The sequence below is a fragment of the Saccostrea echinata genome, unplaced genomic scaffold (genome assembly GCF_033153115.1).
Source record: "Saccostrea echinata isolate AGI-Se365-2 ecotype Australia unplaced genomic scaffold, CSIRO_AGI_Sech_v1 ptg000022l, whole genome shotgun sequence".
Classification (NCBI taxonomy): domain Eukaryota; kingdom Metazoa; phylum Mollusca; class Bivalvia; order Ostreida; family Ostreidae; genus Saccostrea; species Saccostrea echinata.
The window spans coordinates 8643542-8669090 of record NW_026889771.1 but is presented as its reverse complement, the minus strand read 5'-3'; the positions used below and the strand labels follow the sequence as shown (position 1 = coordinate 8669090).

Here is a 25549-nt window from a genome sequence, read left to right as displayed (position 1 = left end):
GTCTGAAGCACATGCTTGCCGCCATAAGTCATTATCCAAGGTCAAGGTCGGTGAACCATGCTGAGACAAAACCAAAACTAGAACGTAAAAGACTATCAGCATTATGGCACTGGACCCAGGACAGAAATGTCCCATGGTACTGTTATGCGGGAATTCTCATCCAGAATTGTCACAACTTATTGCACAGTAAGGAACTTCCTAAATTTACGCTAAAAATGGAAACAGAAAGATATATTGTTTATATATATCTCCATTGTCATCTGGTCATGATTGTGTAGCTTGCATCACTGGTCATTCGTCGTTTACCCAGAGTCACAGAAATAAACTAAAATATTCATTTGATTTTGTATGCTTTGAGTAGGTTCGGGTGAAATTCTATCTACATAGAAGCATTTATTAACATAAATAACAAATAACATCAAGTAAGCAGCAGAGTTGTCTAACCTATTTTTTCACAGAATGCTATGTTTAATATTATTTGTGTAAATCTTGAAATAATTGTTTTGATCTACATGTGGAATAAATTTTGGAATTGTTTATTTGTAACATTTTGTTTAAATAAAAAATCTTACCATTTCAGGAGACTTGGAGTGAGATTAGGTGACATCAATGTTTATCACAAAACTAACAGAGGTGGGTATAATATTTTAATACATTTTATATAATCCTGACAGGCTTGCCCCCACATATATCTTAATATTTTTACATCAGATACACTGTATAAAAGAATTCTCTGTTATCCATGAGTTTTATTAAAAATTGAATGCATGATCGAATTATCAAATTAACTTTAGCTAAATAAGTAATATTGCTCAAATTAATTTATTTGAATTTTACATTGGGATTAAATTTTTTTTGTCTTGTTCTATCAATTACAGAAACAAATGTAGAAATCAAAGAGTCAGTCAGAGGAAAAGATGTTTACATCATACAGACTGGCACCAAGTAAGTGAAATGTCTGTTAGATCGTAATGCTTTGCTTTTCAGAAGCAAGCATATACAGTTGAACTTCGGTATCGAGAACACTGATGTCTTGAATACCACGGATTTGTCAAAATATTTTGGAAGTCCCTGCAACCACTTATTATTTAAGTATTTGACCCTCAATATCTTGAATCCTTGGATATCCCAATGTTTTTTTCTCGGCCCCATCGAGTTCGAGATAATGAAGTTTGACTGTATTGCTGTAAGAAATGTCAAATTTTCTTTGGGAATAGATTTTCACATTAACATTAATATTTATATACTTTAAATTAGGACATAATATTTTCATTAATTTAGTGGTTCAATTCTGTATAATTGATAAATATTTCTTTTAAAAGCCATGATGATTGCATTCAGTGAGCAAGTGTCAGAGCTGTAAATATTATCATTTAATAGTCATCTGTATTTTAAAAATACAAAAATAGTGGGACTTGCATCTTGCATGTGGTAATTGTATTTCTATCCATACATGTATATGATGTTAGTCAAATACATATTAATGTCCTTAATTCATGTTCCTAAGATAGTTCCACCTAGCCTCAAGACCATAAACTGTGAGGAGACTTAAGTCAAAATTGAGATTTTGAATATCTAAGTTTTATTTAACATATGTGCTTAAAAATTTGCAGGTTTGTATTAAATTCAAGTTCAAGCATATGTTGAACATTTTGTTTCATTATCAAAATTATTTCAAACGTTATATTGATTTGAAATTTTGACTTAAGTCTGTTCTCAGTTTATGGTCTTGGGGGCTGTTCTAGAATAGAACTGAGAAAGAACACTGGATACATTGAGTTCAGTCTGCTGACTAGATTAATTCTTGTCTCTGACATCTTTATGTAAAATTGGTTCTGTTTGATTGATGTGATAAGTTTTATGAAAACATTTGTATTTGTATAATAATATTTTTTGTTAAGTAGAATTTCAAATAATGTAACTTGAATTCTTCAACTGCATAATGGTCCTACAAATTATGACAATTTCAAAACCTTCTTTTTGATTGAAATATAAAATTAAATACAAATCATAATCATGATATAAATTTTGTGTTAACAGGGACGTCAACAATGATATTATGGAGCTGCTCATCATATCCTACGCATGTAAAACAAGTGCCGCCCACAACATTATTGGTGTGATTCCTTACCTCCCTTACTCCAAACAAAGCAAAATGCGGAAAAGAGGCTCCGTGATCTGTAAAGTAATGGCGACTATGTTAGGAAAGTCAGGTAATTTGTGTAGTGTAGAATACCAGTCTGACAGAAATTGCTCTCTAGAGTCAACTTTCCAGGAGGGGGAGGGAGGGGGGGGTGTGTTGTTACTTTAGATTAGAATTTCCCCGCAAGACCAGTTTTCATCCTCACCTATTAGTAATGTCCTGCATGTCATATGGTACATTTCGTTTCTGACTATGTGTAACTATTATGATCAGTATATACATTATCACTTACATCATATAAAGGTAATCGATTAAACTTACATTTTTATAGTACACATGTATATCAATATCTGAAGTTCATTTTGATACAGGTTTAACGCACGTTATCACCATGGATCTGCATCAGAAAGAAATTCAGGGATTTTTTGACATTCCAGTGGAAAATTTACGGGCTTCTCCATTTCTCATTGACTACATAGAAAGATTGGTAAGAAGGTGCCACTGTCCACAAATTTTCCATCATAAAATATTATCTATCAAAGTTTTCATCAAAATGTTGAAAAATGTACGTTGCACACAAACACACATGTAGTTTAGTATCTTAAATTATGCTTTGAAATTCGAATTAAAGTTTCCTCAAAATCTATCTGCTTCAGATTCCAGATTACAGAAATGCCATAATAGTTGCACGCAATCCGAACTCTGTAAAGCGAGCCACTTCCTATGCTGAGCGACTGCGGATAGGAATAGCTGTCATTCATGGCGAGGAAAAATACGATGATGAAGACAAGGAAGATGGAAGAAATTCTCCACCGCCACCGTCCAGAGTAGAATATAAAAAGATTGAAATCCTGCCAAGTATGTCGTATCAATTCTTTGTTGCCAAGTTAACTATATAGTTCTTACTAAACTGAACAATTGTTAAATATAAATTTGATATCAATTCATGTAGCAGCCCACACCAACATACTGGGACTCAGAACAAAAGGCCAGTAAGCTAAGTTGAAGCTACACTGAAAAACAGGCATTTGCTTGTACATGTAAATTTTTTGTATCTTCCAATGCACTTTGAAATGTGAGCAAGGAAAAATTAGACTCAGAAGAGAAGGCCAGTAAGATAAGATGTAGGCTATACTTAAACAGGGCATTTGGCCAAAAAAGCTTGTAAAACTTTTGTTTATTGTATTTATTACATGTATAATGCTTAATATCATGTACTGCAGTTTTTTTTTATAAGAATGAGGTGCTCACTGTAAAGCTAACATTGCATTATTTGCATTATGTACATGTATATTAAAATACATTAGCTGCATATTGGCTCTTAACCTGTCACTGTTTTCAATCTATACAGTAAATATTATCTCCCAAGCTTACTCAATGAAACTCTAAGGTAATATTAATCTTTAATCACAAGTATTAGTATGTTTAAATATTGGAACATTTATTCAGGCATTGTAGAAGAAAATCATGGTTATCGATTTTATCATGAGAAAAATCTTCATCGGTTAAAAAAAGAAAGATCTTGAGCATTATAACACATATAAACTTTTCATCTGAACTAATAACACTTGGAGTTGTTATGCTACAGTACATTTCTTATGTTTAGCTTTAATGCCCAAGGAGAAGCCACCATTGAATGTTGTAGGAGATGTGGGAGGAAGGATTGCTATTATAGTGGTAAGTACTGGTAATTATACTGGACTAGGTGGTAAGTACTGGTAATTATATTGGACTTAGTGGTAAGTACTGGTAATTATACTGGACTAAGTGGTAAGTACTGGTAATTATACTGGACTAAGTAGTAAATACTGGTAATTATACCCGACTAAGTAGTAAATACTGGTAATTATACCTGACTAAGTAGTAGGTACTGGTAATTATACTGGACTAAGTAGTAAGTACTGTTAATTATACTTGACCAAGTATTAAGTACTAGTAATTTTACCAGACTAAGTAGTAAGTACTGGTAATTATACCTGATTAAGTAGTAAGTACTGGTAATTATATTGGACTAAGTGGTAAGTACTGGTAATAATACTGGACTTAGTAGTAAGTACTGTTAATTATACTTGACCAAGTATTAAGTACTAGTAATTTTACCAGACTAAGTAGTAAGTACTGGTAATTATACTGGACTAGGTGGTAAGTACTGGTAATTATACTGGATTAATTTCAAAATCCATTAGTATGCATACCATGGCCTTGTCAGATTTATCTATTTAGAGTTATCAATGGAATAAGAGGACATAACATGAAGACACCCAGACACCAGTGTTTCTTAGACAGCAGTCCAATTGGAATAGTACTCTTAATTATTTTTTTTTTTACAGTTTTTACAATCACAAACAGTTCTCTTCACTGACCAAAAAGAATTTCAGAAAAATATTATTTTTCATGTCTTCAGACCAGTGGCTAATTTCAAAAGACTTCAAATGTTTAATTTTATACATGTATTTCTGAAAGTTTAATCACTTGACTTAATTCTGCTAGTTGGTTTATTCTCAGTGACCATGTTAGGATTAAAAAAAATGTTATTTGGGGATTTTATGTACAAATTTTGCTGAATGCAGGAGTTATTTTTTGTTTTATGCCCTTGCATTTTCATAGCTACATGTAGCTCTTTCACAGAGGAATCTTGTTCAAGTTACTCAGAAAAATGAAAGATTTTTATCATTTTTAGGATGACATGATAGATGATGTGGATGCTTTTGTCAAAGTTGCAGAAGTTCTGAAAGAGAGAGGAGCTTATAAAATTTATGTCATGGCCACCCATGGTCTTTTGTCATCAGATGCCCCCAAACTCATAGAGGACTCTTGTATTGATGAGGTACCTAGATTTGTTCCAGGAAAAAAAATTGGGGCATACATGTATATCAGACATGGCTATAGAAACTTGTGAACAAAATTCAAATTGAAATAAAATTTCAAATTATGTTCTTTAATATCTAAATGTCCTTTTCACTGGTTCCAGCAGATCTGTTGATACAATTCAGAAGTTGTATAGTTAATAAAAAGATTATCAATTTGCTTGCTTTCCTTATGTTCATTGTATGAATTTCTTTATAGGTTGTTGTCACTAACACTGTTCCACATGAGATGCAGAAAATGCAGTGCCACAAAATTAAAACCGTCGACATTAGTATTATGTTGACAGAGGCAATCAGGCGTATCCAGAATAACGAGTCCATGTCCTACCTGTTCAGAAACATTGGATTGGATGACTGATCTCAGGACTGTATGTTTCCAGAACATTAGACTTTGTAGTCTGTAATTTATGCTAGATATGTAAAGATGTGGGTCAGAAAAGCTTGAAAATTGACAAGGATTTATTCAAGTTTGGCTAGTACATGTACCTGTTGTAATAGAAATTATTGTAGTTTGATCAAGGTTTGCTTTAATTGTATAGGGGAACTACATTTTTCTTGAATACAAACACCCCAAAAAAAAGTCTGAAGAAAAATAGATTTCAAAATTTTGGAAAAAATTTTCACATGTATGATTATGCAAAAATCATGTTTTGTATGGGAAGACAACTTTTACCCCCAAATATAGTATGCTTCACTGTTGATCCTCAATTACATGCACTTGACACCCCCCCCCCCCCAAACCCTAGATCAGTTTATTTTTGTATCTGTATTGTTTAGCGTGTTTATGTATTTCATGTATAATTGCATTTTTTATGATCCATCCAGCTGTTGTCATACATATAGAAACTAAATAGACACCTGTGTGAGACTTGACTTCATATATTGAAAGTTTATTGATCCTATTACATACCAGAAATATATTCCTTCATTCATTCCTGCAGGACTTGTAAAATGGTTCCAATTGTACTGATATGTTCACACTTACTGTTTTGTGTAAAACTAAATGATTCTTGTTAAGGGGTTAAATTGTTAATGTTTACTAAACAATGTACTTAATATGTGTGTATGAAGATATTATGTTAATGTAAATTTCTGTTTTTGTTCATGTTTTGTTTGTTGAAAATGGACACCCAACAGTGAGTCCTTTATGTTTATATCCAGACCCATGGCAAATAAACTGGGGAAGACTTGTTATTGTTATTGTCTTTGACTACCCCCAAAAAGGAGAAAATTCTCTATAAGTAAGGAAAATCTCACATTATATTTTTTTTCTACATGTAGTTAGTGTGCATTCCAAGATCCATTTTCATGCAAGTTTGGTTTAAGTAGGACTTATAGTTACATGTACTCGGAAATGGACCTGCTCCAAAAACTTTCTGTTCACTAATCAAGAAAATGGCAGTTCCAACATCTACTGTCCATCCTTAGATGCATCATTCATGTAAGTTTAATCATAACAGGCCATATATTTATAGCACTACTAAAAAAAAAATCACCTTGGTCACTTATCTGGAAAATGTAGGTCAGATTCATCATCCGAAGCTGGTCTGGAAGTGTTCATCCCTAGATACATCATCCATGCTAATTTGGTTAAAGTATGGCTAAAATTCACTCATCTGGAAGATATAGGTCAGTTCAAGCATCTCAAGCAGGTTGGAGACTGTACATCCCTAGATGCATTATCCATGAAAGTTTGGTCCAGGTAGGTCTTATGGTTACTTAGGAATGGACTTGCTCCTAACCGGGATGCCAATGCCAGGGGTATGGCATAAGCTAATTTTGACTTCGTCTAGGTGAGCTAGAGTATGAGGAGGTGGGCAAAATCTCTAAAACATGATAACTAAGGTGGCCACCTGGTACCTAGCATTAAATATCTATGCTAACCTTTCCCTATTTAGTGGCTAGGCCAGCATGTCATTCAAGATCATAGCTCTACATAGAGCTACAATCTTGAACTCAACCTTCACCCAAAAAAATTAGGTAATCAGAGATTACAGAGCTCACCTCAACGAATGTTGTCTTTAAGTAAGGCAAAGTCATCCACTAAACTAGTAGTGTGCATCCCTAGATGCAACATTTATGCAATTTTGGTCTGATAGGGCTTGCAGTTACTTGGGAATGGACTTATCTAAAAACTTTAAACTAGTCACTCATCCAGAAAATGTAAGTCAAATTCAGCATCTGAAGCAAGTTTGAGAGTGTTCATCCCTTGATGCATCATCCATGCAAGTTTGGTTCAGATAGGCCTTATAGTTACTTGGAAATGAGATCTGCTCCAAAAACTTTAACCTGTTCCCTCATCCGGAAAATATAGGTCAGATCCAGCATTCGAAGCAAGTCCAGTGATGTGCAACCTTAGGTGTATCATCCATGCAAGTTTAGTCAATATAAGACTTACACATGTAGTTACTTGGGAATGAGATCTGCTCCAAAAACTTTAACCTGGTCATTCATCCCAAAAATATAGGTTAGATCCAGCATTTGAAGCAAGTTCAGTAGTGTGCATCCTTAGATGTATCATCCATGCAAGTTTGGTCAATATAGGGCCTATAGTTACTTGGAAATGAGACCTGCTCAAAAAACTTTAACCTGCTCCAAAAAAAATTAACCTGGTCATTCTTTAGCTGAAATTGCAGCATCTGAAACCTTGACTGGTACAATGAAACATACTAGAAGCATCCTCCAAGCATCTCTGATTAATATAGGGCATAGAAGTACTTGAAAAGAAAACTGCTCTAAAAACTTTAACCTGGGACGCAGATGCCAAGGGTATTTCATAAGCTCCCCCAACTTCATTGAGGTGAGCTAAAAATCTAAAAAAAAAAAAAAATCAACTTTTTAATATAAATGTACAATCTTATGATAATGGGAATGCCACATTTTTTTAAGATGGAAATGGCCACTATCAGATACTTTTAGTTTTGTTCTTTTACAAAGTAACTAAAACTCAAAATATAAATCTAACATTTTAATGTAAAACAATGTATACAATGTTCTCTGCTTAAGAATATGTTACTTTTATGATTACACATTCCTAAAACATCAGTATTCTCCATGCATGACACCATTTCTCCACTAAACTTGTCCCATATATGTAGAGAACCAGATTTATTCACTGCTGCAATGTAATCATCCATATAAAAGGCTCTACTGCATCTGAAGAAAAAAATACACAATAAATGCTAGTGAAACCATGACATGCTAAGAGATGCATACTTTATAAAGCTGTATTTTAATTTTTTTTTTTTTTTTGAAGGGCATAATTGTGAACATTGTTGTTAAAAATTGCTTTGACTGTAACATTTTAGTGAAATAAAAAGAAAACTGAAATCTGCATGGAGTGAAAAAAAGGTTTTCTTTTAAAATGTGTAAATGATTAAAGCTACAATACTGAGTTGTTAATGGAGAATTCATTCAGTAATTGCCATGCTACTCATTTCATCACCTCTAAGTAATAATTTAATACTCTGTATTTACTAGCTGCTTTTAATGTATTGAAATATTTTGTTTGCAGTTCTTGTGAAAAAGAAAATAATTTCAACAACCTGTTTCTAAAACCTGCTTTTAATTTTAGGCATTTAAATTATTTTGTGGAACTGGGAGAGATATAAAGTACCCGGTATGTTTTGTTGGCATTCTTGTAGATGTACAGTATACCTCCAAATGTATATGTACCGGGGCATATAACCAAAATTAAGAGAAATTTACCCTTTCCACTTTTTGCTGTTCAATGGAAACAAGACTTTGGTTTGACAGTTTGTGGGGTTCACCAACATTATACAGCCGGCTAGGAAACAGTCAGAATTAGCCATCAGCGGACAAAATAGATAGCCCTGTATAAAATATTACAGAATTAATTACTACTCTGGTAGTTAATTAGCTAATGTACTGATAAAAGCATTGATGAAGTATATTATCTACAGAACCTCAGACTATTGATTGAATGCATTCAGCTCTGTCCCAGAAAGATTATTTTACTCTGAGGCATTATTAAGACAAAATCAGTTGACCTTCAGTGTATCTCTAACATCAATATCTTGAATACCATGGAAAAGTCAATGTGATCTGGAAGTCCCAACCACTTTTTAGGTCACCTGAGTAAACTCAGGTGACCTATTGCTATCCGTTTTTGTCTGTCGTCGTACGTCGTTCGTAAACTTTTGAACATTTTTAGCTTCTTCTCTGGAACCGCTCAACCAATTTCAACCAAATTTGATATATAGCATCTATGGGTGAAGGGGAACAAAAATTGTGAATTTCATGGTCCCTGCCCCCCTGGGGCCTGAGGGGTGGGGCTAAAACCACCAAAAATAATGCAATCTTTAAAAATCTTCTTCTTTACTCCTGGACATCAAGCAGTCAAACTGTTGGCATCATTGTAATAAGCATGGAGCCCTCTACCAAAATTGTGAAATTCATGGCCCCAGGGTCAGGGGTTCTGGCCCCAGGGTGGGGCTATATAGATCATATAGTGAAAGTGCATTATTTCTTTGAAAATCTTCTTCTCTGCTCCTGGGTATTAAATAAAGTTACTAAGTACATAGTTATGATGAGCAAGAGTGCCTCTTCCAAAATTGTGAAATTCATGGCCCCAGGGTCAGGAGTTCTGGTGTTAGGGCGGGGCTCTATAGATTATATAGTGAAAAAGCATTAATTCTTTGAAAATCTTCTTCTTTGCTCCTGGGTATTAAATAAAGTAACTAAGTACATAGTTATGATGAGCAAAAGTGCATTTTCAAAAATTGTGAATTTCATGGCCCCAGGGTCAGGGGTTCTGGTGTTAGGGTGGGACTCTATAGATTATATAGTGAAAATGCATTAATTCTTTGAAAATCTTCTTCTCTGCTTCTGGATATTAAATAAAGTAACTAAGTACATAGTTATGATGAGCAAGAGTACCTCTTCCAAAATTGTGAATTTCATGGCCCCAGGGTCAGGGGTTCTGGTGTTAGGGTGGCACTCTATAGATTATATAGTGAAAATGCATTAATTCTTTGAAAATCTTCTTCTCTGCTTCTGGACATTAAATAAAGTAACTAAGTACATAGTTATGATGAGCAAGAGTACCTCTTCCAAAATTGTGAATTTCATGGCCCCAGGGTCAGGGGTTCTGGTGTTAGGGCGGGGCTCTATCGACTATATGGTGAAAATGCATTAATTCTTTGAAAATCTTCTCCTCTGCTCCTGGGCATTAAGGTGATAAACTAAGTACATAGTTATGATGAAGAGGTGGGCCTCTTCCAGAATTGTGAAAGCCATGGCCCCTGGGACAGGGGTTCTGGTGTTAGGGCAGGGCTCTATTGATTCTATAGTGAAAATGCTTTAATTCTTTGAAAATCTTCTTTTCTGCTCCTGGGTATTATTTAAATAAACTAAGTACATGGTTATGATGCATAAGGATGCCTTTTCAAAAACTTTGAATTTCTTGGCCCCAGGGTCAGGGGTTCTGGTGTTAGGGCAGGGCTCTTTAATTATATAGTGAAAATGCATTGATTCTTTGAAAATCTTCTTCTCTGCTACTGGAGATTATTTAAACAAACCAAGTGCATGGTTATGATGCATAAGGATGCCTTTTCAAAAATTGTGAATTTCATGGCCCCAGGGTCAGGGGTTCTGGTGTTAGGGCGGGGCTCTATAGATTATATAGTGAAAATGCATTGATTCTTTGAAAATCTTCTCTGCTACTGGAGATTATATAAACAAACTAAGTCATGATTATGATAGACAAGGATGCCTCTTCCAAAATTTTTAAATATATGGCCTCAGTTTTTGGGGTTCTTGAGGAGGGGGGGGGGGGGGCTCTATTGATTATATAGTGAAAAAGCATTAATTCTATTAATCATTAATTAATCCTGTCTGCTCCTTAGTGTTGAGCTGATAAATAAATTGCTTAGCTATGATGAAAATGGGAGCTTCGAACAGAATTTTTAAATCTTCTGGGTTCTGGCATAACGAGGGGGGGGGGGGGGGCTTTTGATAATATAGTGGAAAAGTGTTAATTCTTTGAAGTCCATAGTTATGATGATGAGGGTAACTCTTCCAAATTTGTAAATTTCTTGACCCTTGGTCTTGGGTTCTGGTGTTAGGGTAAGGCTTTGTTGAATCTGTAGTGAAAATGCATTGTACCTGTGAAATTCTTCTCTGCTTCTGGGCATATTGGAAGCAAACTGAGTAAAAGTTTAAATGATATGAGTAAGCATATTTCTACCAGATTTTTAAACATCTGGACCATTGGTCTAAGCATTCTGGTCCTGGGCAGGGCTCTATTAATTTGTATTCTACTGAGAGAAGTTATTCCCCTTTTCCATTCACCTTTGATAATTAATCACTGTAAATAATGTATTTGAAAGGTTAATAGAATAAGATAATTATGCAAGAATGTTTATCGTATAATTAAAAAAGTACTTTCTTAGTTTTAATAAACAGGTAGATAAATAAAAATGAGACAAAAATGACTTATCTTATTAAAAGTTCTTCAAAGACCATAAGAGAGGTCAATGCTAGAGGTCTTAATATGGGTTTATAAATAATACAGAAGCACTAATAGTTTGTTAATAGTCTGCATAGTGTTAAGTGGGGGACAGATTAGAACTTAATTTATGAGTTGATACTGAATACTAGACTAATTATCTTGTTGATCCTGATCTTCCTACTTCTCTTGCTTTAGGGCAACAAAGCTTCAACTATCAGTGTATTTAACTTCTAAATTGTTGTATTATACTCAGGTGACCGTTAAGGCCCTTGGGCCTCTTGTTTCTCTATGTATTTAAAATCACAAATCTCAGATAACTCAAAATTTTTTCTTGGCCCAATCAAGTTAGAAATAATGAGATCTGACTACTGTATAAATGAAATGATAAAACTGATAAACACAGTGTTTATTTAAAAAATCCACTTATTAAATATCAGACAAATCATTGGGAACATTTTAGACAGCTTACTTTTTCTTGAAGCACAGCAACAAGGTGTGAGGGATGGGGCCAGTACACAGCCAAATTAACTGTTAAAACAAGAGCTCCTAATTCATGATTCCTACAAAATAAGAATTGTAAAAATTGAAAATTCTACTAATATCTGAATTGCATTCTTAAAAAGTAAAATAATAAAAAAGATGCATATTTCTCATTGTTTCTGATAAATATCTATACATTTATAGTTTTTTTTTATCAATTACACTCTGTAGCATTTCCAGAAAAATTTCATATCCTCTGACGACTTTCAAAGAAAAAATGAGGCCCGTGTACAACATACAGAATCATATTCTCAGTGTATATGCGACCCTTGGTGCTCTTGACTGAGTTGCTCGGGTGGCCGAAACTTTTACTTTGAAAAAATTAAAGGAAACAAAATGATACTTGCAGGAAAAATCTGAGAGTACAAACCAAACATGAAGAAGACCATCTTTAGTGTATCCTGCTACAGCTTGTTGCTGCCCCTGGATGCCACACACATTGTCTAGGACACCAGATGTTTCTTCCAGATTTCTGGTTTCTGACAAATTCTTTACATCGGAGTCCATAACGTACTTTGATAACTTTATTGTGTTGGGAGAGTCAGATTGAGAAATAACAACCTCATTAAATTTTACAGCACATACATGAATCCTGCAGAAGAAAACAAACTGGTATTAAAATAAAGTCTGTTGTGTGTGGTTGTGTGCTGGTGGGGACTATTTCTTCTTGAATTTACATATGGCTACATTATTTTGAAGGTATTTTTAATACACATTATTACTAGATGTAAAATATATTGATAACTATCCTTTTAAAGGAGTCGAGAAATTAAACGTGAGAGCCAAACATACAAATGAGATGGAGTTGGAATATCGGTTATTTCAAACAAAGGGAAGGCTTGGTCCTCTTGGAAAACTGCAGAATACAACTGGGTCTTATTAGAGCTTCCTAAAATGGCTGCAAATCGGATTTCAGATGACCTTGGAAGCATGAGATCTCCTCCTATTGCTGTTTGATCCTACAATAATTGCATGTGTATAGAAGAAATTTAACTTTGTATTTATACACAGACTAAAACTATTACTCTAGAAAAAAAAGTGGTGTCATTTGCCATTTTGAATTGATCAAAAAACATAAACATTATATTATAGCAATGTATTACACAGCAATCACTCTCAAGAGAAGCTTTTGCGGTAAAACTCTACACTTCAGAAAATAATACCAAATTTCTCTGAAATCATTTGACTTTGTCTTGTAATTACCTCAGGGAAACTCCACTTTTGGAGGCAGGTAAACTGTTCACACTGCAAGGCCCACACAGATATAGATTTCTTACACAGACAAACTATCACCTCCGTCTTCTTCTTGTTTAAAGGAAAAACTGTAATATGAGTTTGCATCACTGGGTCATCTGTGGGAAACTGAAAAGAAAAGGCATCTTTTTCAATCAAACAGGCCCTTATCTCTTTCAAGTAGATTTAAGCTTTCATACTATTTTTGGGGCAAGATGAAAAATGGAAAAATAACATACATAACAGTTTTGTATATATAAATCAATGAATAATAATCCATATGATCAGGAAGAGAAATACTGTAAACATACATAAATAACCACACTAAATATGATGCAATCCTCCTCTTGAACTGATTTGCCCAATCATAAATTAGTGCACTTAAATCTTGAAAACAACCTGTATTAGTTCTAATCATATATTAAAGTGTCCATAAATTAGCAGAAAAGAAACAGCGTGAAAGGCGTTAAAATATGGCTAAAAATGGTGAAGAAAAAAAAAGTCCAGAAAATGTCAAAATAATGTTGAGCAAATTCAAAGCTGTACATACAGAAGAATTAAGAAAATCCCCTGTTTACACCCACTACATTGTTCTAGTACCTGGTTCTATCTAATAATCAGATGAAAAAGAAGAGCAAAAAGACAGTGTAGATTTACAATTAAATCTGTGTACCTGTATAGCCATTTTTTCTCTGAGAATGTCTCCAAAGTTTTCATCATCACTCTCTGTTTGTTGGTCAGATCCCAGACTGCTATTCAGGTCCTCTTCTGTCTGGCCATTTTCTTTACCCTCTTGTGACGCTGCAGTCTTTTCTGATCCTTGGGGTTCTGAACAAATTGGTTCATCATAAATCTTTGAGGAATCCGTTTCTGTACTTCCATCATTTTCTTTAACACTGAGCTCTGCATGTATTTCTAAATTCATATGAGACTCCTTCAAAGCATTTTCTTTTTCAGAATCCTTTGAAACTAACTCTGCAATGCCATTCAAGTTTGAATGATGTCCCTTTACCAAACTCTTTCTGCTCTTCGGAGAAGACTTTGATTCTTCAAAACGTTTACCTAATGAAGTTGACTCACTAAGAACTTTAACACCTTGTTGTTCAACCGGATGTGACATAAACTCTCCTTTTTGTGGTTTTTCACAATGTTCAAACACAGTTTGCTTGGAGTCTAGGAAAACTGAAGAAGGTGTTTGTTCTGTATCATCCAGCATTTCCTCTTTCATGGAAATTTCTTTGTCTTGGTTTATGATTTTAATCATTTTATTCTCCTGATCATCAACATAAGATTCTGCTCCATCATTGAATTTATGCAAATCTTTTGTCTCCATAAGATCTCCAAATGTGTGTGTTGGCAATACAAAATCCTTCTCTTCTTGATCTCTCTTGGCATCATCAATAATGAACTGGAAAACAGAAGACAGAAGAATGGGTTGACAGGAACGAGAACGTCTGGTCTTCCTCTTCTCTATTGGACTACACAGTCCTAAACTCTCCTGAACCAACATTAGTGTTTCTAATTCCTGACTGTCCTGTGACTCAGATGAATTCCTGGCATTGGCAGGAAGTAGAGATGTCTTGGTCTGGGCAGGAAGTGAAGCTCTTCGACATTTAGCAGGTCTTCCTCTTTTTCTTCTGGTTTTGATTTTTTCACAGCCTTCAAAGGATGAGGGGAATAAGTCTATAGATGATTCACTCTCAGATGGTTTGAGCTTTTCTGTTAATTTGGTCTCGTTTGAAAGCTGCTTTATTTCCAAACTGTTCATATGTTTGTCCCTGGTATCATTATTTTCAACCACATCTTCATCATCAGGAATATGAATGGACTTGATGATTCCTTCTGAACAAGGTATCTCTTCCACTTGTACCTTACTTCTGTTGCTTGAAAAAGTGTTCGGACTCAAAGTTTTTCTTCGCCTGGCTTTAAGAGACAAAGTTTTCTTGCCATTTCCTGTTGATTCTGAAGATGATGGAAAATTTCGTGAGGAAGCACTTTGTTCTGAGTCTCCGCGGGGTCCAACGATGATATCATCTTCCTCACTTCTTTTCAAAGTCTTGCTATCACATATCATAAAATCACCTTTGTCTGAATTTTCTGATAAAACTGGTGTTTTGAGAGCTAGGTTTTTATCACTAGCAATGACCTTTGGTGATTCTATGTCTGTTCTTGGGTTATTTTTTGTCTTTGAGGTATTGTCCTGATCGTTAGGGGTAGTGATCCTGTCCGGCTCCTTCATTTGATTTTTGAAATCTTCCTGTTCCGTCTCTTTGCTACGTAGAATCTCTTGCTTTTGTAATATCTGTTTAACATGTGCCTTGGCTTTAGACTTTCGAACAGATTTCTGAAAAATTATTTTTTTTTAAAGTAAATAAATGCTCCCATACTTATGAGTTCATCATGGAAGTTCACCTGTAGACTCAACAGTTTAGTATAGAAAGAAGTCATTGGAAAACTAATTTTACAGCACAGTTATAGGGTATACAGACTCAACAAATTGTTTAGTATAGAAAGAAGTCATTGGAAAACTAATTTTACAGCATACATATTGGGTATATATTTTTCAAAATGACAGATCTGACATGAGGAATTTGTATTCAACATTACTCACCTCAAGTTTCCTTTGTTTTCTGGCATATTCTTTTTTCATCTGTTCAAGCTTTTTGAGCATCTAAAATTCAAATGGAAAGGAAAATTTCTCATGAAATGACAAAATATGATACCATTTAATAGATGAAAGATCTTTAAGACATTCACAAATATCCCAAACAAGAAGTCTTGCTGGTAACATGACCTGCTCCCCCAAATTAAGTTCATAACGAACGAAAATTTTTCATTCCTGGCACTTCACTATTATGAGTTCAATTTTAGTTGAATTTCCCATGATTTTTTTTCACTTAATTATGCAGAAATGTTTAAATTTTCTTGTCTTAAGCTGCTATGCAAAATGATACACTAATCATTGAGAAAAACTTAATGAAATTATCAAGGCAAAATTGCAAAACAATGATTCTTTAACAATTTTTAGTTGTAACAATTCAATTTCGCATTTATTTTGAGAATTTCACATTTGAGATGTTGACAGATGAAATAATTTAGAAACTATATGTAAGAAAACTGTAAGAAATTCTGTACTTTATGATGCTCTGTACTTTATGATGCTATTATTCATAGAGATTGAACCATAAATAACATTGTAATAATTTAAAAAAAAACAAACAAAAAAAAAAAAAAAAAATTTTTTATTTATATCACAACTCACTTATATGGCCAGGTACTGAATACTAAATAAATGTTAATGCAGATAATATTTATTACAGATCTCTGTTTTATTAGAATAATCTGATAATGATAAAATGTGCATAAATTTATTAAATTGCAACATGATATAAAAAACTTGATGTGCATGATTGTGATACTAAGAAAAGGACACAGGAGTGGGAAGAATGCACATAAATGAAGGTTGAGGGTGACAAGGGATTGAAACAAAAGAGAAAAAAAGACAGAGGAAGGCTAGGGGCAATACTAAGTCCTGGCAATACTAAATCTTTATTCATTTCCTCCAATAGCTGATACAGGGACATATAGTTAGAATAGTGCAAATTCAATGCACTAGATATAGTTCTATACAAGCTAAAAATATATTTATATTTATTAATGCACACACCATTGTGGAGTAGGATCGATCTAACTGCATGAATTGACTTGCACAAATTCAAACAAACAGTAAAGAGTACCATCAAATACAATGTCTAATATAGTCACAACCCAACTCTCATATCTAACTAATCTGTCAGACATCACTGCATGCCTAAAATTTTAATTTTTTTCATAAAGATGTTTACTAAAAAATATTGTTATCAATTATTTATAACTTTAAGACTTGTATTTAAAACAGAAATATATAATTTGATCAATTTACGTTTTCTTGGTCTTCTTCCATGGCTGCTATGAAAAGAATTTTCTTCACACATCTAATTTGATCAAAGTGAAAGTAGTCAAAAAGCCCGCCAACTTCCTTTCACTTCGAGCACAGGCGCACTGAGACTTCCGGTCTGCGCAAAATATTGATGTGATCTATGTTTACATGTTATTAACGTAATTTTCACCACATATGTGATAAATTTGCAGTATATAGCTCAAGACGATACATATATTTGCAGACTCTTACAATGTAGACTTGGAATTTCGCTTAGTTAGCCGTAAAAGTTGTAGAACTAGAAAACAATGTTGTGATAATGTGCTCTTTGCAAAACGGCCTCGGATCCCTAAAGCCTTATGACTACTTGCTTAAGTTTCTGCTGGTAGGGGACAGTGATGTTGGAAAAGAAGAGCTGTTGAGTGGGATGGAGGATGGGGCTACAGAATCCCCATACCCCAGTACTGACGGTAATGGTTTAAACTAATATAAGTAGTCTGCCTGCATCACTGCATATATGCATGTGCAGGACCAATGCATGCATCCTTTCAACATTAACTTGATTAACCGTGTTATCCGGTTCTATGTGCCGTTTACATGAACACAGATCTCAGAATCATGTCCTGTTATTATGTTAATTTGAAACTAAAGCGTGTTGTACGGCATGTAGAATGTACTTGTGTGCATTTTGCTTTTTGTGTGTCACTTAGAAAATTGTTATACATGGGAATACTGTAAGGATAACAAAATCATGAAAGATTTATAATATGGTTTCAATTTTTTGACTGATTTCTTTTTTAATAAGTCTTAGTACGTACCCATCCATGTTCAGTTCTTGTTAAGATGAAGTACCTATACTTTACCCATTCTCTTTTGAGATGTCTATGAATTGACGTAAGCCTTCATCAACTTGATGAAAGCTTTTCTGATTCTCTTTTTTATCAAAAGAAAATAATATTTCATCATGTTCATCAGTTCAAGATCATATTCAGAGATCACTATTTACGGAATAATCCAAATTTTCCCATGCTGGAGATATTTTGTATATATTTGTTTTACTGTTACTTGTTTAGAGGAACATTTCTTCCATTTATTTTTCTTATTAATTTAATACATGTAACTATTAACCATACAGTAATTCAAATCTTAGATCTTTTGAACTCAGAAGAGATGCAGTCTTAAAATCAGTTATTATCAAATCTGTCAGTCTTTCATATATTGATTGCAAAACCCCAGACCCTTGGTTCAAGATAGGAATATCTTGGTATTTAGTATGCCATTGTGTGATAGTTTTAAGGTTTCTCAGATCAGCGTGAAATACATGTACTAGAAAAAGGCCCTGAAACATTATTGATTATTTCTTCCTGTGAACTTCCCTTGCCAATTGTTACATATGTTGTGCTTGAGATAATTATTAATAGTTTATTTTAATATATCATTATGATAAAATTGAGATCTTATTCATGTTCATGAATATATTTTTGATGTTTTATGTTTTAGTCTTTAGGTGTTCATTATAGATATAGTGCAAAAATCAAGTGTTCTACAAAATCAAACTTATGCAGAGTGATGAAAAGCTCATTCAAGATCTTACTTTCTCAAACTTAAAAACAATTTATTGCAGTTTAGAATATACTACTCTCAAACCTTGTTATCTCGAACTCGATGGAACCGAGAAAAAACTTCGAGATAGCAGAGGGTTCAAGATACTGAGGGTAAAATACAATAAGAAAATAGTGGTTGGTACTTCCAAATCACTTCAACATGTTAATGGTATTCGAGATATCCTCGTTCAAGATACTGAGGTTCTGCTGAATTTATATAGGTGTATGTGTAAATCAGAGATATATATTTTGTGGAAAACTCATATGTCTCTTTTCAAGCACAAAAAATCATTTGAGCGTGCTGTTGGAATTAAAACAAATGCGTAATTCCCAATTACATTAACTTAAAAAATCATTTTAATTAACAGTGCTTATATGTTAAAAAATGTAGCATCAGAAAAATGAACTTCAAATGAAAATTAAGTGGAGGTAATTTTTTTACTTTTTAGCTCACCTGAGCTGAAAGCTCAAGTCCTTTTCTGATTACATCTTGTCCAGCATCCATCTGTCTGTCTACTGTTTTCCATATTTTCCAACTTTTTCTCAAAATCAACCAAACTTGCCATAGTGCCCTTTTTTAAGGGGAGATAATGAAGGATTAGTGAATATTTAATAGCATCTTTTAAAAATCTTATTCTCAAGAACCATGGGGCCAGAAAAGATGAAACCATGTGTAAGCTTCCTAACGTAGTGTAGATTCAAATTTGTTTCAAATCATGGGGGTAGGGTGGGTGCCAGATTTGGAGATCAAAGTTTTACATAGGAATGAAAAAAAATACTTGAAAATCTTCTCAAGGACAGCCAATCCATGATTAGTCATATTAATATGGAAGCATCCTTAGGTAGTGTAGATTCAAGATTGTTCAAATCTTGGCCCATAGGGATAGGGTGGAGCCACATTAGGGGATAATTTTTTTATATGGGAATATATAAAGGGGAAAATTTTTTTAAAAATTTTCTAATCAAGAACAGCAAAGCCAAGATTAGACTTATAGTCATTATAATATGAAAGCGTCTTCAGGTAGTGTAGATTTAAGTTGTTCACATTATGATCCCCGAGGGTATGATGGGGCCACAGGATATCAACATTTTACTTAGGAATATATAGGAACAGGTCTCTCACTTATAAACAACAAAGTCATTATTACTCATATTGGTATGTAAGCATCCTTAGATAGTTTTGCTTCAAGTTTTTTTCAGATCATGGCCCCTGTAGGGGGATGGGAATTTTACAAGGGTGTATGTAGGAAGAAATTTTTAGCAAGAATGACAAGGCTGAACTAAATCATATCAATAAGCAAAACATTTCAAAGTTGTTTTTTGTTTTTTGTTTTTTTTTTGTTTTTTTTTTAAATTTACAAACCCTGGGGTTAGAGTTGGCAAAATATCAGAGATCCAAATTCTACATAATTCCAATGTAGGGGGTGGGAGGGGGGACCTTTCTAGAACAAGAGGGCCATGTTAATCATATTAATACATCCCAATATTGACTGTGTGGATTCAATTTTGAAAAATCAAAGTCCCCTTTGGAATAAGTTCTGGTCCACAATATTGAGTCAATATTTTTTTATGAAATTATTAAAAGAGGGGATATTTTTTTTTAAAAAATCTGCAAATGAAGAAAAGCTGGGCCATTGTGACTCAGAGCATTGTGGCCTGTGGACCTCTTGTAGTTTAAGTTATTATATCAAATGTTCATATTATAATTGATGTTGATTTACTTGTTGAATGTATGAATTTGATTTTTCTCTCTTCCTTTAAAGGCATTGACTACAAAACAACTACCATTTTGCTAGATGGGAAAAGGGTGAAACTACAGTTATGGTATGATATATTTTTGAAGAAAACATACAAAAAGTAACAATTATGCAATGTTGTGTAACTTCTTGTGTTTTAACATTTCATTTTGACTAGTTGCACAATTCAGAATATGGGTTTTGCATATTATTCAAAACTGGTTATTTTGCTTGTAATTTTGTTCTAATCACATTATGTAGGAACAATGTAGAAAGGAGTTATTCAATGAGGATAAGTTTAAACTATATCAGATATATGTATTTCAGGGATACGTCAGGACAGGGACGATTTTGTACTATATTTAGGTCCTATTCAAGGGGAGCTCAGGTAACCTCATACTAATACATGTACATTTTAATTTGTAATAAACATGTGATGTAATTTGTCTATTTTAATGATTGATTTAATACAGGTCAACATAGTCATATCATGATAAAAAAAATTATTATCATACAGTTCAAAGTACAGCTAATAGGAAATATTTGTTGTTGTATGGACAAGTGTTGGTTAAAAATAATACATGTATTAATATTAAAAAGCTAAGTTATTACTTTGCCAGCTTTCTAGAGTGTGTCTTTTTTATGTTTTAATAGGGCATTCTTCTAGTATATGACATTACAAATAAATGGTCCTTTGATGGAATAGCCAGATGGATCAAAGAAATTGATGAGGTAACAAGCAAGAGTTGGTAAAGTATGCAACAACAGTTTAGAAATATTTCTTTTTAATTCTTTTCCTCAAACTGAAATGTATACATTAGTTATAGAATGCATTACAGTTTCATATAAATTATTACCTTTTATTTCTTTTTTTTTGGGGGGGGGGGGGTGTTATACTGAGCAAATATGTAAAGTTTTATAGGATAAAAATTTGTGAAATATAGACAAGAATTCTACCACTGTTAATGTAATATATACAGTAAAACTTGTCTTATCCAGATATTATATATTCCAAATCTTGCTTATATGACATAACTTTAAGTCCCCTTCAGTAATTTCAAATGATTAAAATGTTGCCTAATCCAGAATGTTGTTTAATCCGGCCAATTTCTATGGAACCAGTGGTGTCCGGATAAAACAAGTTTCACTGTATTGTAATTTTATCAATTTTATAGCATGCACCAGGTGTTCCAAAAATTTTGGTGGGAAATCGTCTTCATATGGCATACAAGCGGCAAGTCAGTGAGCAGATGGCTGAGTCGTATGCTCTGAAGAATGACATGGCCTTCTTTGAAGTCAGTCCTCTGTGTGACTTCAATGTGACGGAATCTTTTGCAGAACTATCCAGAGTGGCATTAAAACGTAATGGAATGAGAAGGACATGGGGCACTGATAAAGGTACATCTTATAAGAAAGATCTAATTAAAAATGGAAATAGAGAGGCCAAATGAACACTCCGTTCTTGAAAGGTTTAAAACCTGTTGTAAAGATTATATGTACATACAGTACGATACAAATTAGATTGATGATGAAGCAGTTGCAGGTATGGATTGATAATGTCCATTTGTCAGTCTTCAAAATTCTGTTTAAATACAGTATACATTTATTGTCATGATGACGGTATAATCTTTTCTTGTATAATCTTCAACTTTACAGATCAATGAGTAAATCAGAATAAGGTTTTGAAATTCATGTATCACCATTGGATTTGGCCTTGAACTTTTGACCTAGGAATAAAACATCTCGGATTCTGTTGTGGGTGACTTGTTTTCATAAAAACATATTTAACTTGAAACTTGAGTAAGAATGAGATGTCTGAAATACCACAAATGATATAACTGTGGTCTTGTCTTTAATCTTGAAACTTTTCCTTGTTAAGTATAAAACATTTTCCTTATTTCTTCTCTTGAATTTACACATTCTTTAGGACATGCAAAATTAGGTGCAGCGTTTTCTGTATATCAAGTTGTATGTGGATTTTTACATTTGAATTTATAAAGGATTTGCCCTGCCTCATGTGTGTATTTTTTTGTTTAATGAACAGGTAATTTAATACTTATCACAACAGTCAAGATTTCAAATTAAAAATACTTTGTAAATCTAGCCTTAGTCTAGAGAGCAATTTCTTGTTTTTCTTACATCTTAGCGATTGCAGATTTGTGGTTCTTTTCTCTCAACAAATAAGTAACCACAATAAAAAAATATATATACTTCATACAAAGCTAATTTTCTAATTAAAATGGAAATCTAACCAAGAAATCACTTTCCCAGGAAGTAGGTAAGATTTTGAAAACCACAAAAACTGGTCCAACAAATTTGACTTAGTACAAGTACATGAATACTAACTAGTATGTGATTATGTGAATGGGTACCGGATATTGATACTTATGCTCAATCATGCATGCTGTACACAAGTTCAAATGTCAGGTACCATTTACAGCGTACTTGTATTATGTTAATGTTGTAAGACGTCCACTGTATTTTGACAGTCAGACATAATTAGTATTTTTCTGTATTTCATGAGTAATGTTTGTCTATTTTTTAATTATTTTCAGTCCTGACATTGAAGGAGATAGCGTGCAGATGTATAGTAGCTAACACAACAATATACGGAATAGACAGACTGCCTTTACCTCAGTCATTGACCTCTCACCTTAAATCTTATGCATTGACAAATAAAACCCGAGTTCGAATGCAGAGTTTTGTTCACCGAAAAATTAAATATCTCAACCCAACGGATACCTCACCTGCACATTGTAGACAGAGTTGTTGCATCAGCTAGCGACAGTTAAGTGGCTGCAGGCCGTTGCATACTTCTTCCATATTGATCTGCATTGGTTTTCAGAGCATCTCTTTAATAACTCGACACAGAAGCTTAAGATGTTGTATTTTTGAATACTGATTTTCAGTGGCATTACTGGATAGTTAATGTTGAATATTCTGTCAGATATTTGCTACATAGTATGATCATTGGTTTTCTTTTTTAATTATTATCATAATATTACACGTAATCATTAATTTAAAGGTTATTTAAGGGTGTTTAACATTCCTAGACCTGTGATAAACATTTTAAGGCTCCTGAAAACAAAACTTCTTCCTTTGTTTGCTTTGTATTGTGGTGTCAAATATACATGTATGGCTGCTTTGTTAAACTATTACATATACTAGATGCTTTGAATGTTAGGATTTATTTTTTCTTACTTAAGACTGAAAAAAATAATTTTGTTTGTTTGTTTAGAAAGCTTGGAACTTGCATGTTAAAATGAATGAGAATCCCTTGTAAAAAAGTGCTAGTCAGTATCCGTGATAGAGTTATAGGTATAAATGTTTGTGAGGACTGTGTTTCGTGTTTGAGAATTTTTGTCCACTGTGAAGTATTATTGTTGTGATCTCGAGACTTCCTTTTCATGTTTTGTTGAGTTTGTGCTTGTAGATGACTGGGCACTTTGGCAACCACAAAGTCACCTGGAGTGAATTAAATAGTTTATAATTGTTGGGAAAGAAAAAGTTGCTTTTGATGTATCTTTTATTTGTTCAGTACTTCTCTCTCTCATATATATGTCTGTAGTACCTAGTAGTTGTACCAGTATTTCTAATATAAAATCATAAATTCAGAACATTGTACAGCATTGTATATGTGAATGTACATTTTGGGAGGTTAAAGAAATGCCTCCAATTCAACAAAAAGGTTTGTACTATTTTCAAGGCGAAGAAAGGCCTCTGTATTGAAGAAACAGAATTTTGCTTGCATATTTAAAAAGGACAAAAAATGGGAGACTTTTTTTCTAAAATTTATTGTGGTTTACCACAAAAATAAATGTTTATGAAAGCTATGTTGGGTGCTGTCATTTTTAGAAAATACAAGATGTTTTCACTGTTCCCAGGAGTGAAAATTATCAGATACACTGCACATTGTTGTGTACATGTTTTTTTTTCACAAAGAGTGAAAATGTAGAGGTACATGTAGATTTGTAGAAATGTGGTATATACTTAGTAAAACAAGGAGGACTTTGAGACGATGCTGGTTGTGTTTTCTATATTTATTTGAATTAATTTAAATGATGTATTCAGTGTGTAAATACCAGTTGTTGTGTTGGTGCTAAAACCAGATTTTGTACTTTTTCATTATATATTCATACAAAGAAAACATCAAAAGTAGTGAATTTATGTAACATTTGGTGCAATTTTTCTACTTTTCCTTATTAAGAAAAAAAAAAATGAAAAAAAATCATTATTCTTGGTGATTTTTTTTTTCCAATTATCACGACATATTTGTCTAGTTTCCTACATTATAAGTTAAGTATACAATTTTTTGTATCTGACAGTTTATACCAATGGTGATAAAAATAAAAACATGTAAATTCATTATTTTCAGTTTTTTATTTTTTAAATTTGTGTATTTTCGTTTTTTTTTTTTGTTCCCACTTTTGCGAAATTGAGGGGACATCAAGTCTCATTCATCTGTCAGTCTGTCTCTGTTAGTCTGTCTGTCACAAAAGATTTAGCCTTGGTCATAATTTTTGAATGAGAAAAGAAAGGGCTTAGATATTTCACATGTTCATTACCTGTGACAAGACCTTGCCAAATATACTATGATTTTTGACCCCTTTACCTTGAAGTTTGATTTACTTTCAAAAAATTTAATATTAATTTTACCTTGGTCATATCTTTTGAATGAGAAGGGAAAGAGCTTTCATATTTCACTTGTACATTAACTGTGACAAGACCTTTCCAATTATACTACGATTTTTAGCTCTTCTGAGCCAAAGGCTCAAAGAGCTAATGCTATGGCCATTTGTGCGGTGTGCATAAACTTTTTAGAATATGGGCCATAACTCAAGAACCCCTTGGCCAATTATTGTCAAATTTGTCACAGGGTATCCTTGGCCCAAGGGCTCCCTTTTATACTGAAACTGGGGTTGTGACCCTTTAACAAGGGGAGATAATTAGGAAAATAGAAACAAAAGTACTGGTTGCTAAAAAATCTTCTTCTCAAGAACCACTGGGCAGATTATCACCAAACTTACACAAAAGG

The 25549-nt window shown here is 33.4% G+C and overlaps 3 protein-coding genes across 4 annotated transcripts in view; 2 read left to right on the top strand and 1 right to left on the bottom strand.

Annotated features, from left to right (window-relative positions):
• Window positions 1–6200, top strand: part of LOC133190372 (phosphoribosyl pyrophosphate synthase-associated protein 2-like) — a 195952-nt gene extending 189752 nt beyond the window's left edge. Inside the window, exons 1-9 of one of the 2 annotated variants that reach the window (XM_061325973.1) lie at window positions 43–186; window positions 581–633; window positions 879–945; window positions 2041–2213; window positions 2515–2630; window positions 2800–3001; window positions 3750–3820; window positions 4824–4970; window positions 5210–6200. In XM_061325973.1, coding sequence (XP_061181957.1) covers window positions 104–186; window positions 581–633; window positions 879–945; window positions 2041–2213; window positions 2515–2630; window positions 2800–3001; window positions 3750–3820; window positions 4824–4970; window positions 5210–5368 — 1071 coding nt within the window. In that variant the 5' untranslated portion in view covers window positions 43–103 and the 3' untranslated portion in view covers window positions 5369–6200. Of the gene's footprint in view, window positions 1–42; window positions 187–580; window positions 634–878; window positions 946–2040; window positions 2214–2514; window positions 2631–2799; window positions 3002–3749; window positions 3821–4823; window positions 4971–5209 lie in introns of those variants that run through there. The other variant, XM_061325974.1, reaches the window with a different exon arrangement.
• A 1770-nt stretch (window positions 6201–7970) lies between these two features.
• On the bottom strand, window positions 7971–17217 carry LOC133190690 (uncharacterized). Its single transcript, XM_061326381.1, has 9 exons — window positions 17178–17217; window positions 15867–15926; window positions 13929–15599; window positions 13226–13384; window positions 12815–12981; window positions 12393–12614; window positions 11952–12042; window positions 8719–8843; window positions 7971–8166 (listed from the first exon to the last, which is right to left on the bottom strand). Exons 1-9 carry the CDS (start codon window positions 17196–17198, stop codon window positions 7971–7973), a joined length of 2712 nt encoding a protein of 903 aa, XP_061182365.1. The 5' UTR covers window positions 17199–17217.
• Window positions 17218–17294: 77 nt separating this feature from the next.
• LOC133190351 (ras-related protein Rab-40B-like) lies at window positions 17295–24842 on the top strand. Its single transcript, XM_061325927.1, has 6 exons — window positions 17295–17644; window positions 20542–20602; window positions 20842–20902; window positions 21169–21246; window positions 21690–21912; window positions 23070–24842. Exons 1-6 carry the CDS (start codon window positions 17494–17496, stop codon window positions 23294–23296), a joined length of 801 nt encoding a protein of 266 aa, XP_061181911.1. The 5' UTR covers window positions 17295–17493; the 3' UTR covers window positions 23297–24842.
• The last annotated feature ends 707 nt before the right edge of the window (window positions 24843–25549 follow it).